A 16,434-nucleotide genomic window follows, 5' to 3' on the forward strand; every position below is an offset into this window, starting at 1 on the left:
TTGACCAGCTACGGGCAAGATACGTAGGCAAATGACAGTTTATTTCTCAATTAGAAAATATAAATACGACTTCTCTGTCTTCAATAACATTCAATGCATCTTTCAGTCCTATTCCAACCCATCCAACATGCATCTCATTCTCACTGGAGCCACCGGCCTGATCGGGTCTGGTGTACTCGACGCTATGCTCAAGATGAAGGACATCACCAAGATCTCAATCCTCAGCCGAAGACCGGTCGCCATGGCTGAAAATGCTCAAGACCCGAGAGTCAACGTAATCATTCATACAGACTTCTTACACTACGGGCGCAATGTGCTGAGCCAATTGCAAGGTGCTAATGGTGCAGTGTGGGCTCTTGGAGTCAGCCAAACCAAGGTCTCCAAGGAGTAAGCTCTCTCTTTTGTGCCCTTGGGCGATGTTTAACGACAGTCTCATAGCGAATACATCAAGATTACAAAAGACTACGCCTTGGCTGGCGCCAAAGCTTTCGCCGACCTTGCTCCCAACGACGAACCTTTCCGCTTCATCTTTGTCTCTGGACAAAGTTCAACACAGAACCCCGGGCCATTCACGAACCGATACGCCCGCGTCAAGGGCGAAACTGAGCTTTTGCTCTCCGAGATGCGCAGTACCTACCCTCGTCTCATAACAGAGGCTGTTGGACCAGGTGTCGTCAGTGAAAGAGACCATGCCGCCATAAAGCCATACGTCCCCGATCAAGGCTTCTTCCATAACAGTGCCAGAGCTGTTCTAGGCCCTCCTGTTCGAGTGGCCTTTCCATCGCTTGACGCTCCGACTGAGCCGCTTGGCAAGTTCTTGGTTGAAATGGCGATGGGAAGATTTGACAAGCAGTTGGATGAGGGAGGGAGCGATATCACCACACTGAAGGGCGGCACGAGGGTTCTCAAAAACCCAGCCTTTCTGAGGCTAGCAGGATTGTTATAAATGCTTTTGTTTTTACATTGGATATAATACATGTAACATAGTAATAACATCGTTTGGCTTTTATATAGCCATGGGTATTTCCAGGTTCAAATCAGGCATCTTGCCCAAACACCGTATCGTAATAGTTCCGGATCCTCTCACACTCATCCAGAAGAGAGTGTTCACAAGTGGCCTTGATGGCCTCCTCCCAGATGACCTTTTCCAGGTCATAACCCGCCTTTTTCACTACCGAATTGTAGTCTGGGCCCCATATCCTTGACCACTCCTCCTTCTCTCCCTCTTTCGTTTCGGATGTCAACTCGTCCAGTAAGCTGTTGAGTCTTCTCGTGTCAAACTTGACTCTGTTCAGGTGGGCGAACATGGTTGTTGTGATGGGTATTTCCCGTTTTCCGGTTTTCTTCTGGTTGCTCTTCCAATCAAGCTCGGGATCTGCCTGCCATATCCCGCTTCCGTAGTGGATTTCTCCTGGTGTAAGCATCATCGCGTTTTTCTTGACCTGCCAGAAGGGGTTTCCAAGTACCACGGCCCCCTGCGTAAACGTCTCCTTGTCGCCCGATCCCCAGGCGCCTTGTGAGTGAAGTTGGTAGTAGTACTTTCCGTAAAAGTTGTAGTAGGCCGCCAGCAAGAGGCTGTCGGCGTGTCGAGCCTTGTCGTAAAGCATGATTCCAGACTCGGAGGCTCGTGATTTCATGGTCCTGTTGGGCATCTGTGCTTCTGCAATCTCATAAAAGAGAGGCGATATCGTAGGTAGCCAAAAGTCGGGCCATGTTACCAGACCATGGCTCTTGTAAGGTTCCACATCGAAGAGATAATCAGGTTTTCGAATGGGAAAGGCGTCTGAGTCTAGGAAGAGGATATTCTGGAAGCTCGAGAAGATGAGGGCAAAGGCCTTGAACTCGAACTTTTCGAAATGCGGCGTGCTGTAGTTGGCAGATTTTGGCACGTGCAAGAAGTCGTCCATATTAAGGCATTGTACATCTAACGAGGCAAGTGAAGTGTTGCACAGCTTGCGCTCGTACTCGCTGGCCGAGTCTAGAAAGAGCTGCACAGGAAGCTTGGAGCCGACATGGCGCAGCATCAGCACAGCCGTGGCTGCGATACCAAAGTTGGCGCCACTTGCGGTGATCACCACGCCACGAGTGTCGCGGACAAACGGTAAATCGGGGGCCAGATATCGAAGACTTTGAACGTAATCGTGGTGAGTCTGCTTCAACGACTCGAACTGTTCGGAAGGTAATTGGAGGACATCAATGTCGATTTGAGCCTTGGAGCCGTGGGGGCTGAATTGCTCCGGATCAAGGGGCCTTGGTGAGACAATCTCTTCACCCTTGGGCTGAGCCTTGTAAAGTTCATTGGACAATCGACTCCAGAAGTCGGCGACCTGAGATGTTGGGCCGGTGAATTGTGGCGTTTCTGCATCGTAGGTGTAGGTACTCGTTGACACATTGCTGGAGCTGGAAGTGTCGGGTTTGAATTTCGGCGCCGTTATTCTTTGATATGTATAAGATAGATCTGAGGAGAATATCCAGAGCGATAGAGCAAAAATGGTGGCGATGAGGAGGGCGGTTATTTTGACGAGATGTCGTCGAGAGGCCAAGACGTGAGCCCATGCGGCGCTCTTGCTTTCTTCGAGTGGTAGAAACATGATAAGATGAAAAAGAAAAATCGGAAAGAATGAATGCGTTATGCTTCAGAATGCGTCGTTGTTGTCGTTGGAGGTCCCATTATAGACAAAGTCGCTCGTGCGCCTGGGGGCGATCCAAGGGCGGCGCCAAGGGTCTTGGCGACCTTAAAAGAAATGTTTCAGAGGGAATGCGTAAAGGATGGCTGTGCTCGGATAAAAACGAACGACGGTCTGAGTCAGTGTCTGCAACTCAACAGCCGCCATTAACGACGACGCTCATTTTTCCCGAATTTTTAACAAAAGATGAAGAAACAAAGAAATGCATTCCTCTTGTTGTTTTTAGTAAAAATCCTCTTATCCAAGATTTGGGGTCCGTGTCCCTCCTTTCGTATTACATTACGCAAGCCCCAGAGCCGGGATCTCCCACCCACATCACGACCCGGGACCCTTGATAAACCCCCAACACGTCAAATGGCACAATCTCTAGACGAATGTTTCATGTCGTCGCGTCTCATGTCGGTCGAGTTTTCCACTTTCCGATTGATGCACTTGCCGTCGTTCCAGCTGTCCTCGACTGCCGTTCGCCCGCCCGTATAACGAGCTGTTTGATGACTCAGATGACGCAACACTGCGTTCATGGCTTCTTTTGCGACATGGAACTAAAAATGCCGCTTACCCGTAAGAAATATGCACGTTGGCTCCTCGTGTAGCGTGTAGGATTATAAAGGAGTGATGCGCTCTGACGGTTTGAGGCTGGTGAAACGGGCCGCAGAGGTGACTGCAAGGGGAACGATGCCAAGATTTTTGACGGTTCTGGTGTTTGCAGCCATCTTCCTTGTTTGACAGTAACAAAGCTGGGGAATATGCGCATTGTTGCAGCCGCAATGTAGCTACATTGTTTCACATCAACGACTTTTTCTTCTAACCAACAACTCGACCAGCTAAGAATTATCAGCCCATTCTCCTTTCTCATTCATAAACACCTGTTGGTGGCGCAGCTCGCACACAGGTACCATCCATCACCTTTGTTCGTATCTTCGTATTTGTTTAATGAAACAGACCACCATGACTCGTCTTAAATCCCTCTTTGAATAATGATAGGCTTAATTAATTTTTATTCAAGGCTCTCTTTGCCTTGTGGGGAAAGATCATCAATCCATCAGAAGCTACGAGGCGATCGGTGGAGGAGCCGAGGCATGCCCGTGATGCGGCTCTCCCGCAGTGGCTAGGGCAATATTTATTAACATCCTGGCTAAACAGTAAAATTTTGTTAATTTTCTCTTAGAAAAGGTATAAAAGTAAACACCTTACTTTTTATTATATACTCAAATCTATATATTTAAGCATTCAAGCGTACTATTTAGATGTTATTATTTACTATATATTCTTAATTCCATTTATTCTCCCCTATACTATAATGCCTATACCTATATAAACTTCAGGCTTTCTTTCGCAACTCAGCTCTGTATAATCGGCTGTTATCCTTCCCATGGAGGGCCTCGCGACTCCGCTGCTAAGATATCTCGCGGCTTGACTTGCTGCGTCACGTTTATCCACGCAATGTATGCTTAGGCAGGGCAATGGCTCAGACACGGCACACGGTGCGTTGTGTCTTGCCCTTTTTCATGTCCACTCGGTATTAGCAAGGCAAAGTCGTTGTCTTTCTAATCAGCTAATGGTATTTAGCGACATCTAGTTCAATACCGTTCTATATGAACCTATGTTCTTTGCTACGGTGGCCCATGAATTCCTTTGGAGACAATATTAAGAACAATGGCACAAAAAGGGTGGGGGGCATTGGGGGCTCTACACTGGGTATGATGCGGAATTAGTTATAAGTAAGCCTTTGAGAAACCCAAGTTGGAGTACGGTAGCTTCAATATTGTAGATCTACCACGGCTGACCGTTCTTGATAACATCCCGCTCCAAACCGTAGCTAGAGGGATATTCACAGCGACCATCTTGTCAAGGAGGAGCTAGGGTGATGGTCTTTATAATGTCCGCTCACTGCATCTATTTCCATGTGGCTTAATCGTGTCAATAATCCGCCTTATCTCCTTCAACTCTTCATCAGCAAACTCGATCTCTCTTGAAGCGAAATTCTCCTCCATCCGCTTCGGCTTTGTCGTACCCGGAATCGCAATCATGCCTTGCGCGGCAACCCAAGCAAGTTATGGCGGAAGCCCACAGGGGTTCATAGATGAGTTATCACAATTCTTTAACTCTAGAGGCCCTAGAGGATATACAAGTGCAGTGGGCATGCATATAGAATTTTACACCAAGTCAACTTCAGAGTCTCTGTTTCGGGTGGGTTTGCCAAAAGTCCTCCTTTGGTAGCACTACAGAATAAAATGTTATCATGCCAACTTCAGATGCTCCTTTAGACACTCCTCCAAAGTCCTTGGCTTCTTAATATGGTCCAAAACGGTCAATTCATCCGCATCAAGTTTCCAGCTCCCTTTGAGATCAAGGAGCGCCACAGCTTGCTTTGAATATTCCCAGTGTTTGGTTCTCCCATGTTGGAGACGGAGACGGGCCAAGTCCCTCTCAAGGTCCTCCAAGCTTCCCACGCTCTTGACCTCAATTTCACGACCAGAGACGCGGCTATATGCATCCGCAAGCTCTTCCATGCTAATTTCTCCAGAGCGAAACCGGAAGAACCCGCCCTTGCCCTCCTGGACGCCCTCTCCGTTGAGGAAAATCTCAATCGTCCAGGCGGCGACATCATCTTGGGATGACCACGATGTCTTACGAGTGTTCCCATCTGCCCAATATTGAAGTGTGGCCTTGCCTTGGTCGTCCAGGGTGAATGACCCCGGGCCATAATTGGTCAGGAGAAGGTCGGAAAAGACACCTGTGAACAAGTAGACGGGGCGGATGGAGCTCGTCACCGCAGCGTGCTGCTCAAAGGCGATGTGTGTGTCGTAGTGGGTAAAGTCTCCGAAATTGATCTTGGTCCAGTCATTGTTCCACGACGGGGCAACAAACACCTTTACTCCAGCCTTCTCAGCAGCGCGAAGAAGTAGCAGGGCGCCATCGAGGTTAAGAACCGGGTTGGGCGCGTAGCAGCAAATGATCCCGTCGACCCCCTGGACGGCTTGGTCAAGTGCATCGAGGTCGTAGCAGCTGGTGCTGGTCACAAACGACTCAAGCTCCTTGGATATGCTCGGCTGAAGTTTCGTGGCATCTCGACCAAGTCCTCGAACAGATAAACCTCGCGAGAGGGCATTCGAGGCTAGCCGCTGCCCAAGGCTGCCTGTAATACCTGCGATGAGAACAAGCATCTTGTGTGGTGAGAAATGTTGCGTGCGAGACTGAAAGGATTGGAAAGCTTATGTCTGGGATCAAAAAGCTTAAAAGAAAGACGTGTGTAGTATGATTAAATACTCCGTGGAGATTTGAGTTATAACGTTATTGTCTCCACGTCAAGGAGCAAAACTCCGCATCTTCGCTCCGCCCATAAACTCCGCCCGTTGACTCCGCCCATCGACCGCAGCTTTTGGCTAACAAGGGGTGTATCGATCGACGTCGGTGTAGAAACGGTGGAGGAAGGGAGATGTCGCCCAAGACGTTGATGTTGACGTATCTTAAAAGCAGAGGCTCACTTGGTGCTTCTCGAGGGCTGGCTGCACACGTAATATCGTACTTAATATTGGAATAGCTTCTCAAACGGTGCCTCTTCTCACACCACAGCCATGTATGCCTTAATTCAGACATGTATTGGTGGGCTTGTTCAACCTTGACGGCTTCTATGAATGATAAATGATTGTGATATTGATGAATTCATGAATCATCCAATTCCTCCTCAATAGAGTTGTGAGCCTGAGCTGATCGTATCTCTGGACGTACATATTCCCAGCGTCGTAAGTAGGTAGACGAGAAGAAAGAAAACAAAGGAAAGGTGTCGGTATTGGACACTTCGCTCCAGTGGCCACCTTCCACCATCCAACACTTGCAGGACAACTCAGCTCGCAGCCAGCCCCGTATTGAGAAAAAGCTGCTCATATCGATCGCCACAATGGAGTATAATTCAATGAATTGATCACAGAGCTAGCCAATGCACATTTAACACAGCGTCAAACCAAGCCTTGGCCCCGTGGCTCTATGCTACCAACTCAGTTGGCTTGGGCTGTTTACCAGCCAGGTGATGGAGATGCCGGTTCACCCTTTTCCCTTACCGCCAAGGGCATCTTTTACAAACGCTTCAAGACTTCTTCCGCGAAAATCGGGATACAGTTCCTTGCTGGTGAGAAATCCAACATATCGGACACGTTCAGCCGTGTTATCTCCACCAATGACGCAAGAGTTCCAGTACTCATATCAAGATAGCGTTAGGAAATCAAGGGACTCCAGGCTCAGCAAGGTCTTAGCCCTGAGCTCAGAGGGACTTTTCTGTAGAGACTATTGAGAGACCTTCGACTCAGCTAATATGTGATGGGCAATTACGCTGTCGTGATATTTGATGATCACATAGTTCCAGTTCATTAATTCCCCGCTGAGGCTTTCCAGAATGTCGAATATCTGGTGGAATCCAAGTTTGTCGTGGTAGGCTAGAACAAGACGATTGAGAATTTGAGAGTGCGCTCATCATTGATGATCCTAACATAAGTCCTAACATCCTGTAGAGTAGTCAAAACATGCTGCTAGTTGCCCACCCTGATGATACTGTCCATAGCACTTATAACCGCGTAGTCGATCCTACTAGAAGGGAAACATGGCAGGTTAACTTAATACCACCAGCCAATATCCACAGCGGTGTAAGGTAAGTGGAGTTTCTTTATATACTTGAGCATGTCCTCTCTCTACGGGGAAGCTAGCCTTATCGACTATTGTCATAAATTTCGTAATAGAAATCATGCCATATCTCGAAGCACAAGAGCTATCTTATAGAGCAACAATGGCGAAGAAATAAGACAGATATCGTCTCACTCCCGCAGCCTTAGAGAAGTCTATAGGTAGTAGAGATGACAACCTCGTGACCGTTGAGAACCTTGAGGGTCTAACCAAGGCCACCACTTCCTAAAGAATACCAAGTTAGAGAGTACAGCCTGCTTCATGTTCATTCTTATGCCTTTTTATTATTATCTATAATAACGACAAGAGGCCACCAACCGCAATAGCGAAAAGATAGTTATTAATACATGAGCAACGTAGCAAGCCAAAAAGCTTCTGGTCCTATATTGTCACAATATCATTTGCTTCCAGCCCACATTCGAACGATTACCCCTAAACATCCATGGTTAGATCTCTAGCAGTAATAATTGAGGTAAATCGTCTCTATCCTTTTGCCTAAATCAACAATCTCGAGCCACGCCTATAAGACACAGCCCAGGCATCCTACTCTATCACGCTCACTCAACGCTAGAATTATGCATAAATCGTAAAGCAACCTTGATAGACTTGAGATTATCATGCATCAGACTAAGTCTACCTTCCAGATTGAATCTCGCGTAGAACCTGTTTAGAACATTCGTCCGTAAAATTAGCACCTGAGCTATAAACTCCGGACTTCCAATTAAAAGCAGAGAACTCACCGCATCATTCGAGGAGAACATCGTGTTCGGTCATGGGGTAAAAAGATAAGACGGCGCTGGCTGCTATCTTTGGAAGGTAGATGTTCTGTATAGTCTGCATTTTGATCTCGGCGTGAGCGATTTAAAGATCTCACAGGGTCAAAGAGGTCTATCCTATGCGGCCTCATGCGTTCGTTATCTCCGGGTTGGTATTGCGTGGTGCAAGTTACAAAAGATCCCGCCTAGTTGCCAGTTTCAGAATATTGGGCCAAGGCGCATGACCGGATTAAAGTAATGCACCCCGCCTAGAGTAGCAGTGCAGAAGTGCCTTGCTCTTGGCGATAGGCCGCCCGGGTTCATCTTATTCCCGAGATTCTCTGCCAAGGTAACATGTTTGATACATTGTCAAAGACAGCGAAATAGCAAGTGAGAAATACACCCAGAAGTGATATTTTTCCTCTTTTCCTGCACTTTTCTTATCAATATCCTGTTCCTAATCATTGCCGGATCACTCGATCCTCCGCGCATCTCCACATTCTTAATGGTCGACCAAGTTATCGACTTGCCTCATCGGGATATTGGCCCTTGCTGCCAAGCGCCATCTATGTCGATCACTCGCGCGGGAGGACTACAAGGTTAAGATGCTTTTTCCAACTGCCGAACTAGACGACGGAGAACGGAGTTCAGTACCAGAAAGGCAGGTACACCTATTTGCATACTCTCAAGATATCACCAAGCAAGCTTATCGCGGAATCACAACCAGAGAGGCAGGTATGGAACCGGACATAGTTGAGACGAACCATCAAGAGGTTCATCTTCACATATAAAAGCATGAACAATCACCATTCTGACAGTCTCTCAACTCCAACAACAATCTCTCTTCACTCTTCAACTCTCTACTCTTGGAATCCTCTGCCTGTTCTTCACCATGGTCAAGTTCGCAGCCATCGTCGCACTTGTTGCGCCTCTTGTTGCCGCTCGGCCTCAAGACCGACCCATGATCGTCGGCGGAACGGCTGCCAGCGCTGGTGACTTTCCCTTCATCGTCAGCATCTCTTACAATGGCGGCCCTTGGTGCGGAGGTACCCTCCTCAACGCCAACACCGTCATGACGGCTGCCCACTGCACTTCTGGTCGCTCTGCTAGCGCCTTCCAGGTCCGCGCTGGAAGTCTGGTATGTTCTCTGAGACATGAATAATCTAACACATGTACTTACTATTGACAGAACCGCAACTCGGGTGGTGTTACCTCTTCCGTTTCTTCCATCAGGATCCATCCTAGCTTCAGTAGCTCGACCCTGAACAACGATGTTTCCATCTTGAAGCTGTCTACTCCCATCTCCACTAGCTCCACTATCTCGTATGGTCGCCTGGCTGCGTCGGGCTCCGACCCTGCTGCCGGCTCTGATGCCACAGTTGCAGGCTGGTGAGTAGATCTTAACATGTCCTCGGTTCAGGACTAACTTGACTATAGGGGTGTCACTTCTCAGGGCTCTTCCAGCTCCCCCGTCGCTTTGAGGAAGGTTACTATTCCTATTGTCTCTCGCACCACTTGCCGATCCCAGTATGGCACTTCTGCCATTACCACCAACATGTTCTGCGCTGGCCTTGCTGAGGGTGGTAAGGACTCTTGCCAGGGCGACAGCGGTGGTCCCATCGTCGACACTTCCAACACTGTCATTGGCATTGTTTCTTGGGGTGAGGGTTGTGCTCAGCCCAACTACTCTGGTGTCTATGCCCGAGTTGGCACCCTCCGCTCTTACATTGACGGCCAGCTGTAAATTCCTCGCTCGAGTAGTTTACACATTTTGGCCTAGGTACTCTGCTTGTCAGAGATCTGAGTGGAGATTTTGATGGAAGATGGAGTAGGAATGCTGGGAGTGTTGGAGAGTTTAGTTGATAGTCAAGATATAAGTCCCGGTTGGCCATGAACTGGCAACTCGAGCGACTAGATTCTCAATAAAACTGTTAGTGGAAGATTTCTTCTCGAGTACCATGATTATCGGTGTCGTGATAGGCGGAATTACACCTGAATAAGGGTTGTGCTAGCCTTCTTCCATATCTCAATTTCACCTAACGGTATAAGTCACACCATTCTCCGGTTCGCTTCCATATAAATAACCCTATGTATATGAAGAGGAATATCAGAAAGTATTGTTGATCAAGCGTCTTCAGTTCAATCTTATCAACTATTCTATGAATCTTAAGACATCAAATCATGTAAGGACATCGAGTAATATCAAGCAAGTATGTTTATGAAACGAGTGATGTCTCCAACTACGGCGTGTCTGCTGATGCATTCCTATATACCGAAGCAAGGCCTGATACCCATCCACCAAGTTGTCTCATTGTTCGCATCTTTTCACAACTCCTCTGTCAGATCTTCAACAACCACGCCTTTGATTTCCTTCAATTTGTCGATGGCCTGTAGGGTCATAGGTCTAGAACCAAACTGTGTTAAGACTGCCTCTTGGTACGAAAGGATTCTGGAACCTACGGGGGATAACACGTAGGGATCATGGTGCGAGTACTCTTCCAATGCTCTGCACCCGTATCTTCCTTGACGATGCTGGATTGAGGATTAGCCTGACTATCAGACGTCACAAATATCGCATATCGTACTCGGTCACCGTCTGATTGGATTCTTTGTAGTCATCCATCAGCTCAAATGTATAAGTGATCGACTTGAAACTTTTGTCAGCAAACCCTCAAAATCGGACTTCTGATTGTGTAGAATCCTTTTACCTTTCGGTCGGCCATCATGGAGAAAGCTGAACGGAATAGAACAAGTGAGGCACAAGCCGCGATAGTGATGAGCACTATGCAATATTTCGAGAAAATATGCATTGGTATCTGCCAGCCTTTGACTTGAATCTTTCAGAAGTAGGCGTGATATGATGTCTATTTAAGTAGCATTTAAGCCTTTGACTATCTTCGGGACGTCATCGAATGTGGAAGGTGATGATGTGCTTATGACAGGGGTAAGACGTCGGAACAAAAGATCCCTGCCTCGACTCCTCAGCTGTTGTCTGTGTGGGGAAAGCTTATCGGCGATCAGATCAGGGTGTCTCACGGTCACCCGAGTTTAGGGTGAGCACCACCTGAGCCTTGGCTGAGGGGAGCCTGAACTGCCATCCAAAAGCAGTGATGCTTCGTCGTCGATATTCACCTCCAAAACACCGTGACCTCGATATTTTGGCTTCTTATGGCTGCTACCATTAGCTTCATATCCATAGACGTATATATCTCGGCTTAATGGAGTTGAGGAGGCAGTCGATGATGACGAAGCCAGTTTGATCCGTTGCACCAAGTATTACAACCTTCATTGTTGTGATCAATATGATGAGGCTACTGGCTCATGGGCTCTTTCAAGTTTTCATCCATAATAATAATAATAACAACAACAACAACAATAATGGCCTCTTTTGGAGACGTCTGATGAATGCCTGGGCTGCATCTAAATGTACTTACCGTAGTTACATTGACACACAGCGGGCATTTGTCAGCTAACGTTATGAGGGCTTTGCGGAGGGCAACGTCAAACTCCGCAAGCATGAACTGAGGAAACCTTGATACTTTAAAAAGCGGGCCTCTTCATGAGACTCGGGTCCTTTGAAGACCCCGATAGCGAGGGGGGCTGGTTTGAGGCATTTCCCCTATAGGGTATGGTCTGGTTGGCTTCAGGATTCGGCTGTTGAGAAATAGATAGGTATTCAGTTCTCTTTCAGTTATCAATGATGACTCAAATTACCTAGGTCTTCTAGCAAGCTAAGTTGAAGTCCTATCAGGGATCTCAGCTCCTCTATACGATGTAGATACCCAAGCTTGCCCTAATTCATTAAAGAGTTGGACTCAGCAGCCTGAGCACCGGGAATTGAGAGGAGACGAGTTCCAAGATCAACAGCAGTCTGTTGCGTGATCTGCGTAGATGGCTCAGGGTTCACAAATGTTGCGGAGAATTGGGTGTCCTCAATGAGAGAGGCGACCTCCGTTGGGTCGCCCACTGTTGTTGAAGGACGCGTGTGTGATGTCTCCGACTTGGAGTCGTCGGCTTCGCTTTGGGCATACCTTCGAGATGACGGGATTGTCGTGGACGTGCTCGTCTTGAACGCTGCCGCTGTCGGCGCTATTAAACCTCTGGGTGAGATCGGCAGAGATAACATTCTGAAGGACTTTGACCTGAATTTTCGCACCAACTTGGGTTTCACGGAACGTCTCTATAAGCAGGAAGGACAGGGAGCAGGCGGAAGAAAGGTATAAATTCCTACCGGCTAAAAAATGTGCAATAACTAATATGGCGCTTGATGCCTCACAGATTGTAGTCGGGATTTCGACTCTCGCAATTTACTTATGGAATCTGGTAAAGGACCGTCCATCGTACGGACCCTCCAAGAGCGCAGACACCCTGACCCTCCAGCAATTTGCCCGAGCCTTCAAGCCGGAGGAGCTACAGGTCTCGATTGTTCACCCTGGCGCAGTCTGGACTGAGAGCATGAGGGAATCCGGCGCCACCGAGGGGATGTAAACGAACTTAAGGGAGAGTCTTTCAGTAAACAGTTGGACGAGAATCCCAACTTATTGACTGTTGGGGTTGAAGGACTGTCGGAGAGTAAGAACCTACCTATTGTGTAGGTTTTCTAGACGGGTTATACATGGCTAGGTTCAAGACGGTCAATGAGCCACCACATGAAGGCTTCAATGGGAAAAGGCCACAGAGAGGCAAACATGTGTGAAGAGTTGCTGAATATTGACAAGTCGGCCCATTGCTCGCGGCCTAGGCCAAGTGTCAAGTTCATACTTTCGATACGCAGTTATCATGTCACCAGTCAAACGAGATGTCGACCCCGACCAGGGACTTTATCAGAGCCTTATGATTAATATAAGCTGCAATATAACTCTCCAAACATATCTAAGTGCCCAAACAAACTTAAAAACTAGCAACCGTACCAAAACAAACGTATAAGACTTAGACACTCATAAAAGGTGCCATCTATTGCACCGATGCGAGAGAAATTTCGTACAACTTCTTTGCCTTCTCCTCATCGTACGCCCACTCGGCATGGCCAGCCTCAATCACACTCTCACCTTTCCTCGGCTCACTAATGCGGTTCCGTTCCAGGTACTTTCCCCCTCGACCTTCAAGCTCCCGGCTAACGGCCGCCCAGACCGACGTGGACGCACCCTGCTCCGGGCTCATCATTGACCTGAGTGTAGCCATAACCCCGGATTTCAAGAAGATCAGAGCATCATGTAGATTGGGCTTCTGGAGACCTGTTCTGATGCCTCCGGGGTGCACACTCCAGGCGTGCAGACCCTGTGACCCGTAGCGCCGCTCGATCTCGCTAGCTGTGTAAACATTTGCTAGCTTACTCTGTCCATATGCCAGAGAAGGCTCGTATTTTCGCTTCTCCCAGTTGAGATCGCTAAAGTCCATGGGGGCGTTTCTATGCGCAGTCGACGATACAATGACAACGCGTGACTGGAAGTCAGGGGTTGAGGATTCCAAGAGCATGGGTCTCAAGAGTTCGAACAAAAGAAAGTGCGAGAGATGGTTGGTACCCCAATGGAGTTCGAAACCGTCTTCGGTCCTTCCCTTGGGAACGTGACGTATTCCGGCATTCCCAATCAGAATGTTGAGCTTGTTGGTTTTGGCTTTGACCTCGGCGACGCAGGCCCGGACACTCTCGAAAGACTCCAGATCAAGTTGAAGCAGGTGAACTTGAACATGGTCAAGAACGTCACCTAGCGCAGTTCTCGCCTTTTCTAGGTTGCGGGCCGTGACGAAGATGGTTGCACCCGTGGCCTTCATAGCCCGTGCCGTTTCGATACCAAGTCCGGATGAGCAGCCGGTGATGAGGACTACCTTGCCATTTAGGGCGTTTTCTCTCTTCTCATCTTTGACAATTTGCAGGGCGGTAGGTCGTGCATCGCCAGGGCCGTTGGGTTTGAGGTGTGCAGCTGCGTATCTGGAGGCTGTCGATGTCATGCCTGCGCTTGAAAATGATCAAAATGTGGTTGTTTTCGGGGCTGGGTGACGGGAAAACGAGTGAGTCTGAATTGGATATGAAGCAAAATATCTTTACTAGCTTCTCAATGGTGCTTATATATGTTCACTTTACGAGGTGAGATGTCCATTATGACGCAACGTTGTCGGACTTGACGGAGTTATGCTCGACTGACGATTTTGAACATGGCTCGTAATAGGTGTCAGCTCCTATTACCTCTTACGGCTAACCATCCACAGGCACCATGTACCCAGAGTAAGCCCGATGGAGAGCAGGTACCAGAGAGCAAGATGACAGCGGTTCCAAATCGCCCATTGTTTGGTCGAGGAGTCGATACTTGGAGAAATTAAGGATTACTCTCTCTATTATGCACACCATACGCTAAATCTTGACACTTAAAGGATTCTCGCCTCTGGTCTCTCTCCACTTGTTTGCCGCGTTGACAACGTCTTCGCATCCTATTAAGAGAAACCCCCATTTCCTTGCAAACGACTCGGTAACTTCCCAACCAGAAATCTCCCAAGGATCTGACCAAGATATGATACCAGACTCCCCGATCCAAGAACTTGCCAAGTTTGCAGCTGTAATAGTATCACCTTCACCCGTTGTTATTGCAACTGGGGCTGGTTGACGCTCACCGTTGCTGCCCTTGGGGTCAACCACGGCGGGTTGCTCTTCAACCTCGTCACTGGTTAGACAAAGGCTCTCGAAGGCCTCTCCAACTAAATCCAACATGAAAGCATCCTCATCGATATCATACTCTTGAAGCGCAAGGATCAGGTTATCCCGTAGTTTTGGGGAAGGGAAGAGATCCACCCAGCCAGGATGCGGTACTTGCTCTTGGAGATGTGTCGGCATCAAGGACACCGGTAGAGTAATCTCAACACCTGTTTCGAGGACAGGCAAGGCGAAAACGCGGCATATTGAGCAGAACCTCGTGGTTTCTAGGGGGATAGTGGATAATATGAAGTAGTTTGTTAGGATGGCGCGGGAGACGTTGAACGAGATGACATGGAGAAGTCGAGAGTCTGGTGTGATAGGAAAGTAAACATCAGTCGCCGATGAAGCATTGATCTGATCTTTTCCCGATTGGTGAGAGACGCTGGTGTGCGGTGGTGGCTCGAAATGGGCCTCGTGCTCATGTGCTTCGGTGAGTCTCTGACGTCGACCTAGATGCACAAGCTGTCAGCAACAGATACTTGGAACGGGAAGATCAGTCGATTTACTTACGAGCCGCTCTTTTATTGATCCTGTTTTGCCTCTTTCTTCTCTCTTTGGCATCGCTTAGACCCGCCCATTCATCCTTCTCGCCGAGAACCTGAACAGACATGGTTAGCTTGCGAGGCAGTGGAGCCATGCCAGGGTTCATACCTCTTCGCGCATCGGTACAAGTCGAAAAGTCTGAAATGAAGCCATGGTTAAGACTGCCAATATTGGGGGAAAACCGTCCGCTTGCTGGAAAAGAGTGAGTATGATGGTGATGGCTGAGTGAATGGTACATGTTTTAAATGGCTGCTGACGCGCTTTGCTTGAATCGGGGAATTTGGGCGGATGCAGACTGCTGACCAAACTAAGCCAATTCGGGCCTAGCTTCTAACAGGCTGGGATGGTGAGATTCAGGGTAGGTTGGTGATGCCTAAAATTGAACCATGGTGAGAACTCGCGTCAGCTTGATCAAGGATCGTGTGAACAGAAGTCGGATCAAGGTGAAAACTGTTCATATTGTCCCTTGAAACTCATTTTAGCGAGATGGCCTCTGCGTAATTACCTGCCTGAGGTACCTACTATCAAGCATGCGGTTTTGAGTTTGTACTAGGGGCCACTGTCTGCTAACTCTGCTCTCTCGGCCCATACATCTGCGACTCACACTCTGTTGTTAAAACTCTCGGATAGAAGTTTAAACTTCTAAAGATTACCTACGTATTTATGCTTAATAGGTGCCTCTTTCTACAGCAGGCAAAAATCCTCTCTCGGCTTTAAGACCCGTAGACAGCAAGTGGGGCCTTCATGTTCGCGTTTGAATGGGAAGCCCTTGCCGGCGAGCGAGTATGTGATCCCAACCTAGTTACGCAAAAATGAGAAATATTTCACCGAGTTCTTGTAGCCTATTCATTTGCAAAACCTGAGCAACCCTCGGCTGTTAAGTCTCTGGACGTCTTAACAGAAGACGACGAGGAAGACTCCCGGCATGGCTGGGTGATTGTGGGATGCGTTTTTGCCATCAACACCGCCACATGGGGTACTAAAACACTTCTCCGACCCCAGCCAATGTTGTTCACCTCCAAATAGGCATGAACACGACGTATGGCGTCTAAATATCCTACTACATCGCTCATCACTACTTCGA

General features: G+C 48.2%; 8 protein-coding genes across 8 annotated transcripts; 3 read left to right on the forward strand and 5 right to left on the reverse strand.

Annotated features, from left to right (window-relative positions):
- Positions 1–127: 127 nt before the first annotated feature.
- Positions 128–946, forward strand: NCS57_00781100 (uncharacterized protein; the record flags this gene model as incomplete). The annotated part of the gene is made up of 2 exons (XM_053057650.1): positions 128–387; positions 439–946. 2 exons carry the CDS (start codon positions 128–130, stop codon positions 944–946), a joined length of 768 nt encoding a protein of 255 aa, XP_052913845.1.
- Positions 947–1,037: 91 nt separating this feature from the next.
- Positions 1,038–2,591, reverse strand: NCS57_00781200 (uncharacterized protein; the record flags this gene model as incomplete). The annotated part of the gene is made up of 1 exon (XM_053057651.1): positions 1,038–2,591. One exon carries the CDS (start codon positions 2,589–2,591, stop codon positions 1,038–1,040), a length of 1,554 nt encoding a protein of 517 aa, XP_052913846.1.
- A 2,336-nt stretch (positions 2,592–4,927) lies between these two features.
- Positions 4,928–5,854, reverse strand: NCS57_00781300 (NmrA domain-containing protein; the record flags this gene model as incomplete). Its single annotated transcript, XM_053057652.1, has 1 exon — positions 4,928–5,854. One exon carries the CDS (start codon positions 5,852–5,854, stop codon positions 4,928–4,930), a length of 927 nt encoding a protein of 308 aa, XP_052913847.1.
- Positions 5,855–9,011: 3,157 nt separating this feature from the next.
- Positions 9,012–9,863, forward strand: NCS57_00781400 (Peptidase S1 domain-containing protein; the record flags this gene model as incomplete). The annotated part of the gene is made up of 3 exons (XM_053057653.1): positions 9,012–9,257; positions 9,309–9,508; positions 9,557–9,863. 3 exons carry the CDS (start codon positions 9,012–9,014, stop codon positions 9,861–9,863), a joined length of 753 nt encoding a protein of 250 aa, XP_052913848.1.
- Positions 9,864–10,444: 581 nt separating this feature from the next.
- NCS57_00781500 (uncharacterized protein) lies at positions 10,445–10,938 on the reverse strand (the record flags this gene model as incomplete). The annotated part of the gene is made up of 4 exons (XM_053057654.1): positions 10,828–10,938; positions 10,705–10,766; positions 10,580–10,651; positions 10,445–10,523 (listed from the first exon to the last, which is right to left on the reverse strand). Exons 1-4 carry the CDS (start codon positions 10,927–10,929, stop codon positions 10,445–10,447), a joined length of 315 nt encoding a protein of 104 aa, XP_052913849.1. The 5' UTR covers positions 10,930–10,938.
- Positions 10,939–12,054: 1,116 nt separating this feature from the next.
- Positions 12,055–12,607, forward strand: NCS57_00781600 (uncharacterized protein; the record flags this gene model as incomplete). The annotated part of the gene is made up of 2 exons (XM_053057655.1): positions 12,055–12,336; positions 12,398–12,607. The coding sequence occupies 2 exons, from the start codon at positions 12,055–12,057 to the stop codon at positions 12,605–12,607; spliced, it is 492 nt and encodes a 163-aa protein (XP_052913850.1).
- Positions 12,608–13,072: 465 nt separating this feature from the next.
- Positions 13,073–14,068, reverse strand: NCS57_00781700 (uncharacterized protein; the record flags this gene model as incomplete). The annotated part of the gene is made up of 1 exon (XM_053057656.1): positions 13,073–14,068. The coding sequence occupies one exon, from the start codon at positions 14,066–14,068 to the stop codon at positions 13,073–13,075; it is 996 nt and encodes a 331-aa protein (XP_052913851.1).
- Positions 14,069–14,468: 400 nt separating this feature from the next.
- On the reverse strand, positions 14,469–15,503 carry NCS57_00781800 (uncharacterized protein; the record flags this gene model as incomplete). The annotated part of the gene is made up of 3 exons (XM_053057657.1): positions 14,469–15,256; positions 15,318–15,405; positions 15,459–15,503. The coding sequence occupies 3 exons, from the start codon at positions 15,501–15,503 to the stop codon at positions 14,469–14,471; spliced, it is 921 nt and encodes a 306-aa protein (XP_052913852.1).
- Between the last annotated feature and the right edge of the window lie 931 nt (positions 15,504–16,434).

The sequence above is a fragment of the Fusarium keratoplasticum genome, chromosome 5 (assembly GCF_025433545.1).
Source record: "Fusarium keratoplasticum isolate Fu6.1 chromosome 5, whole genome shotgun sequence".
Taxonomy (NCBI): domain Eukaryota; kingdom Fungi; phylum Ascomycota; class Sordariomycetes; order Hypocreales; family Nectriaceae; genus Fusarium; species Fusarium keratoplasticum.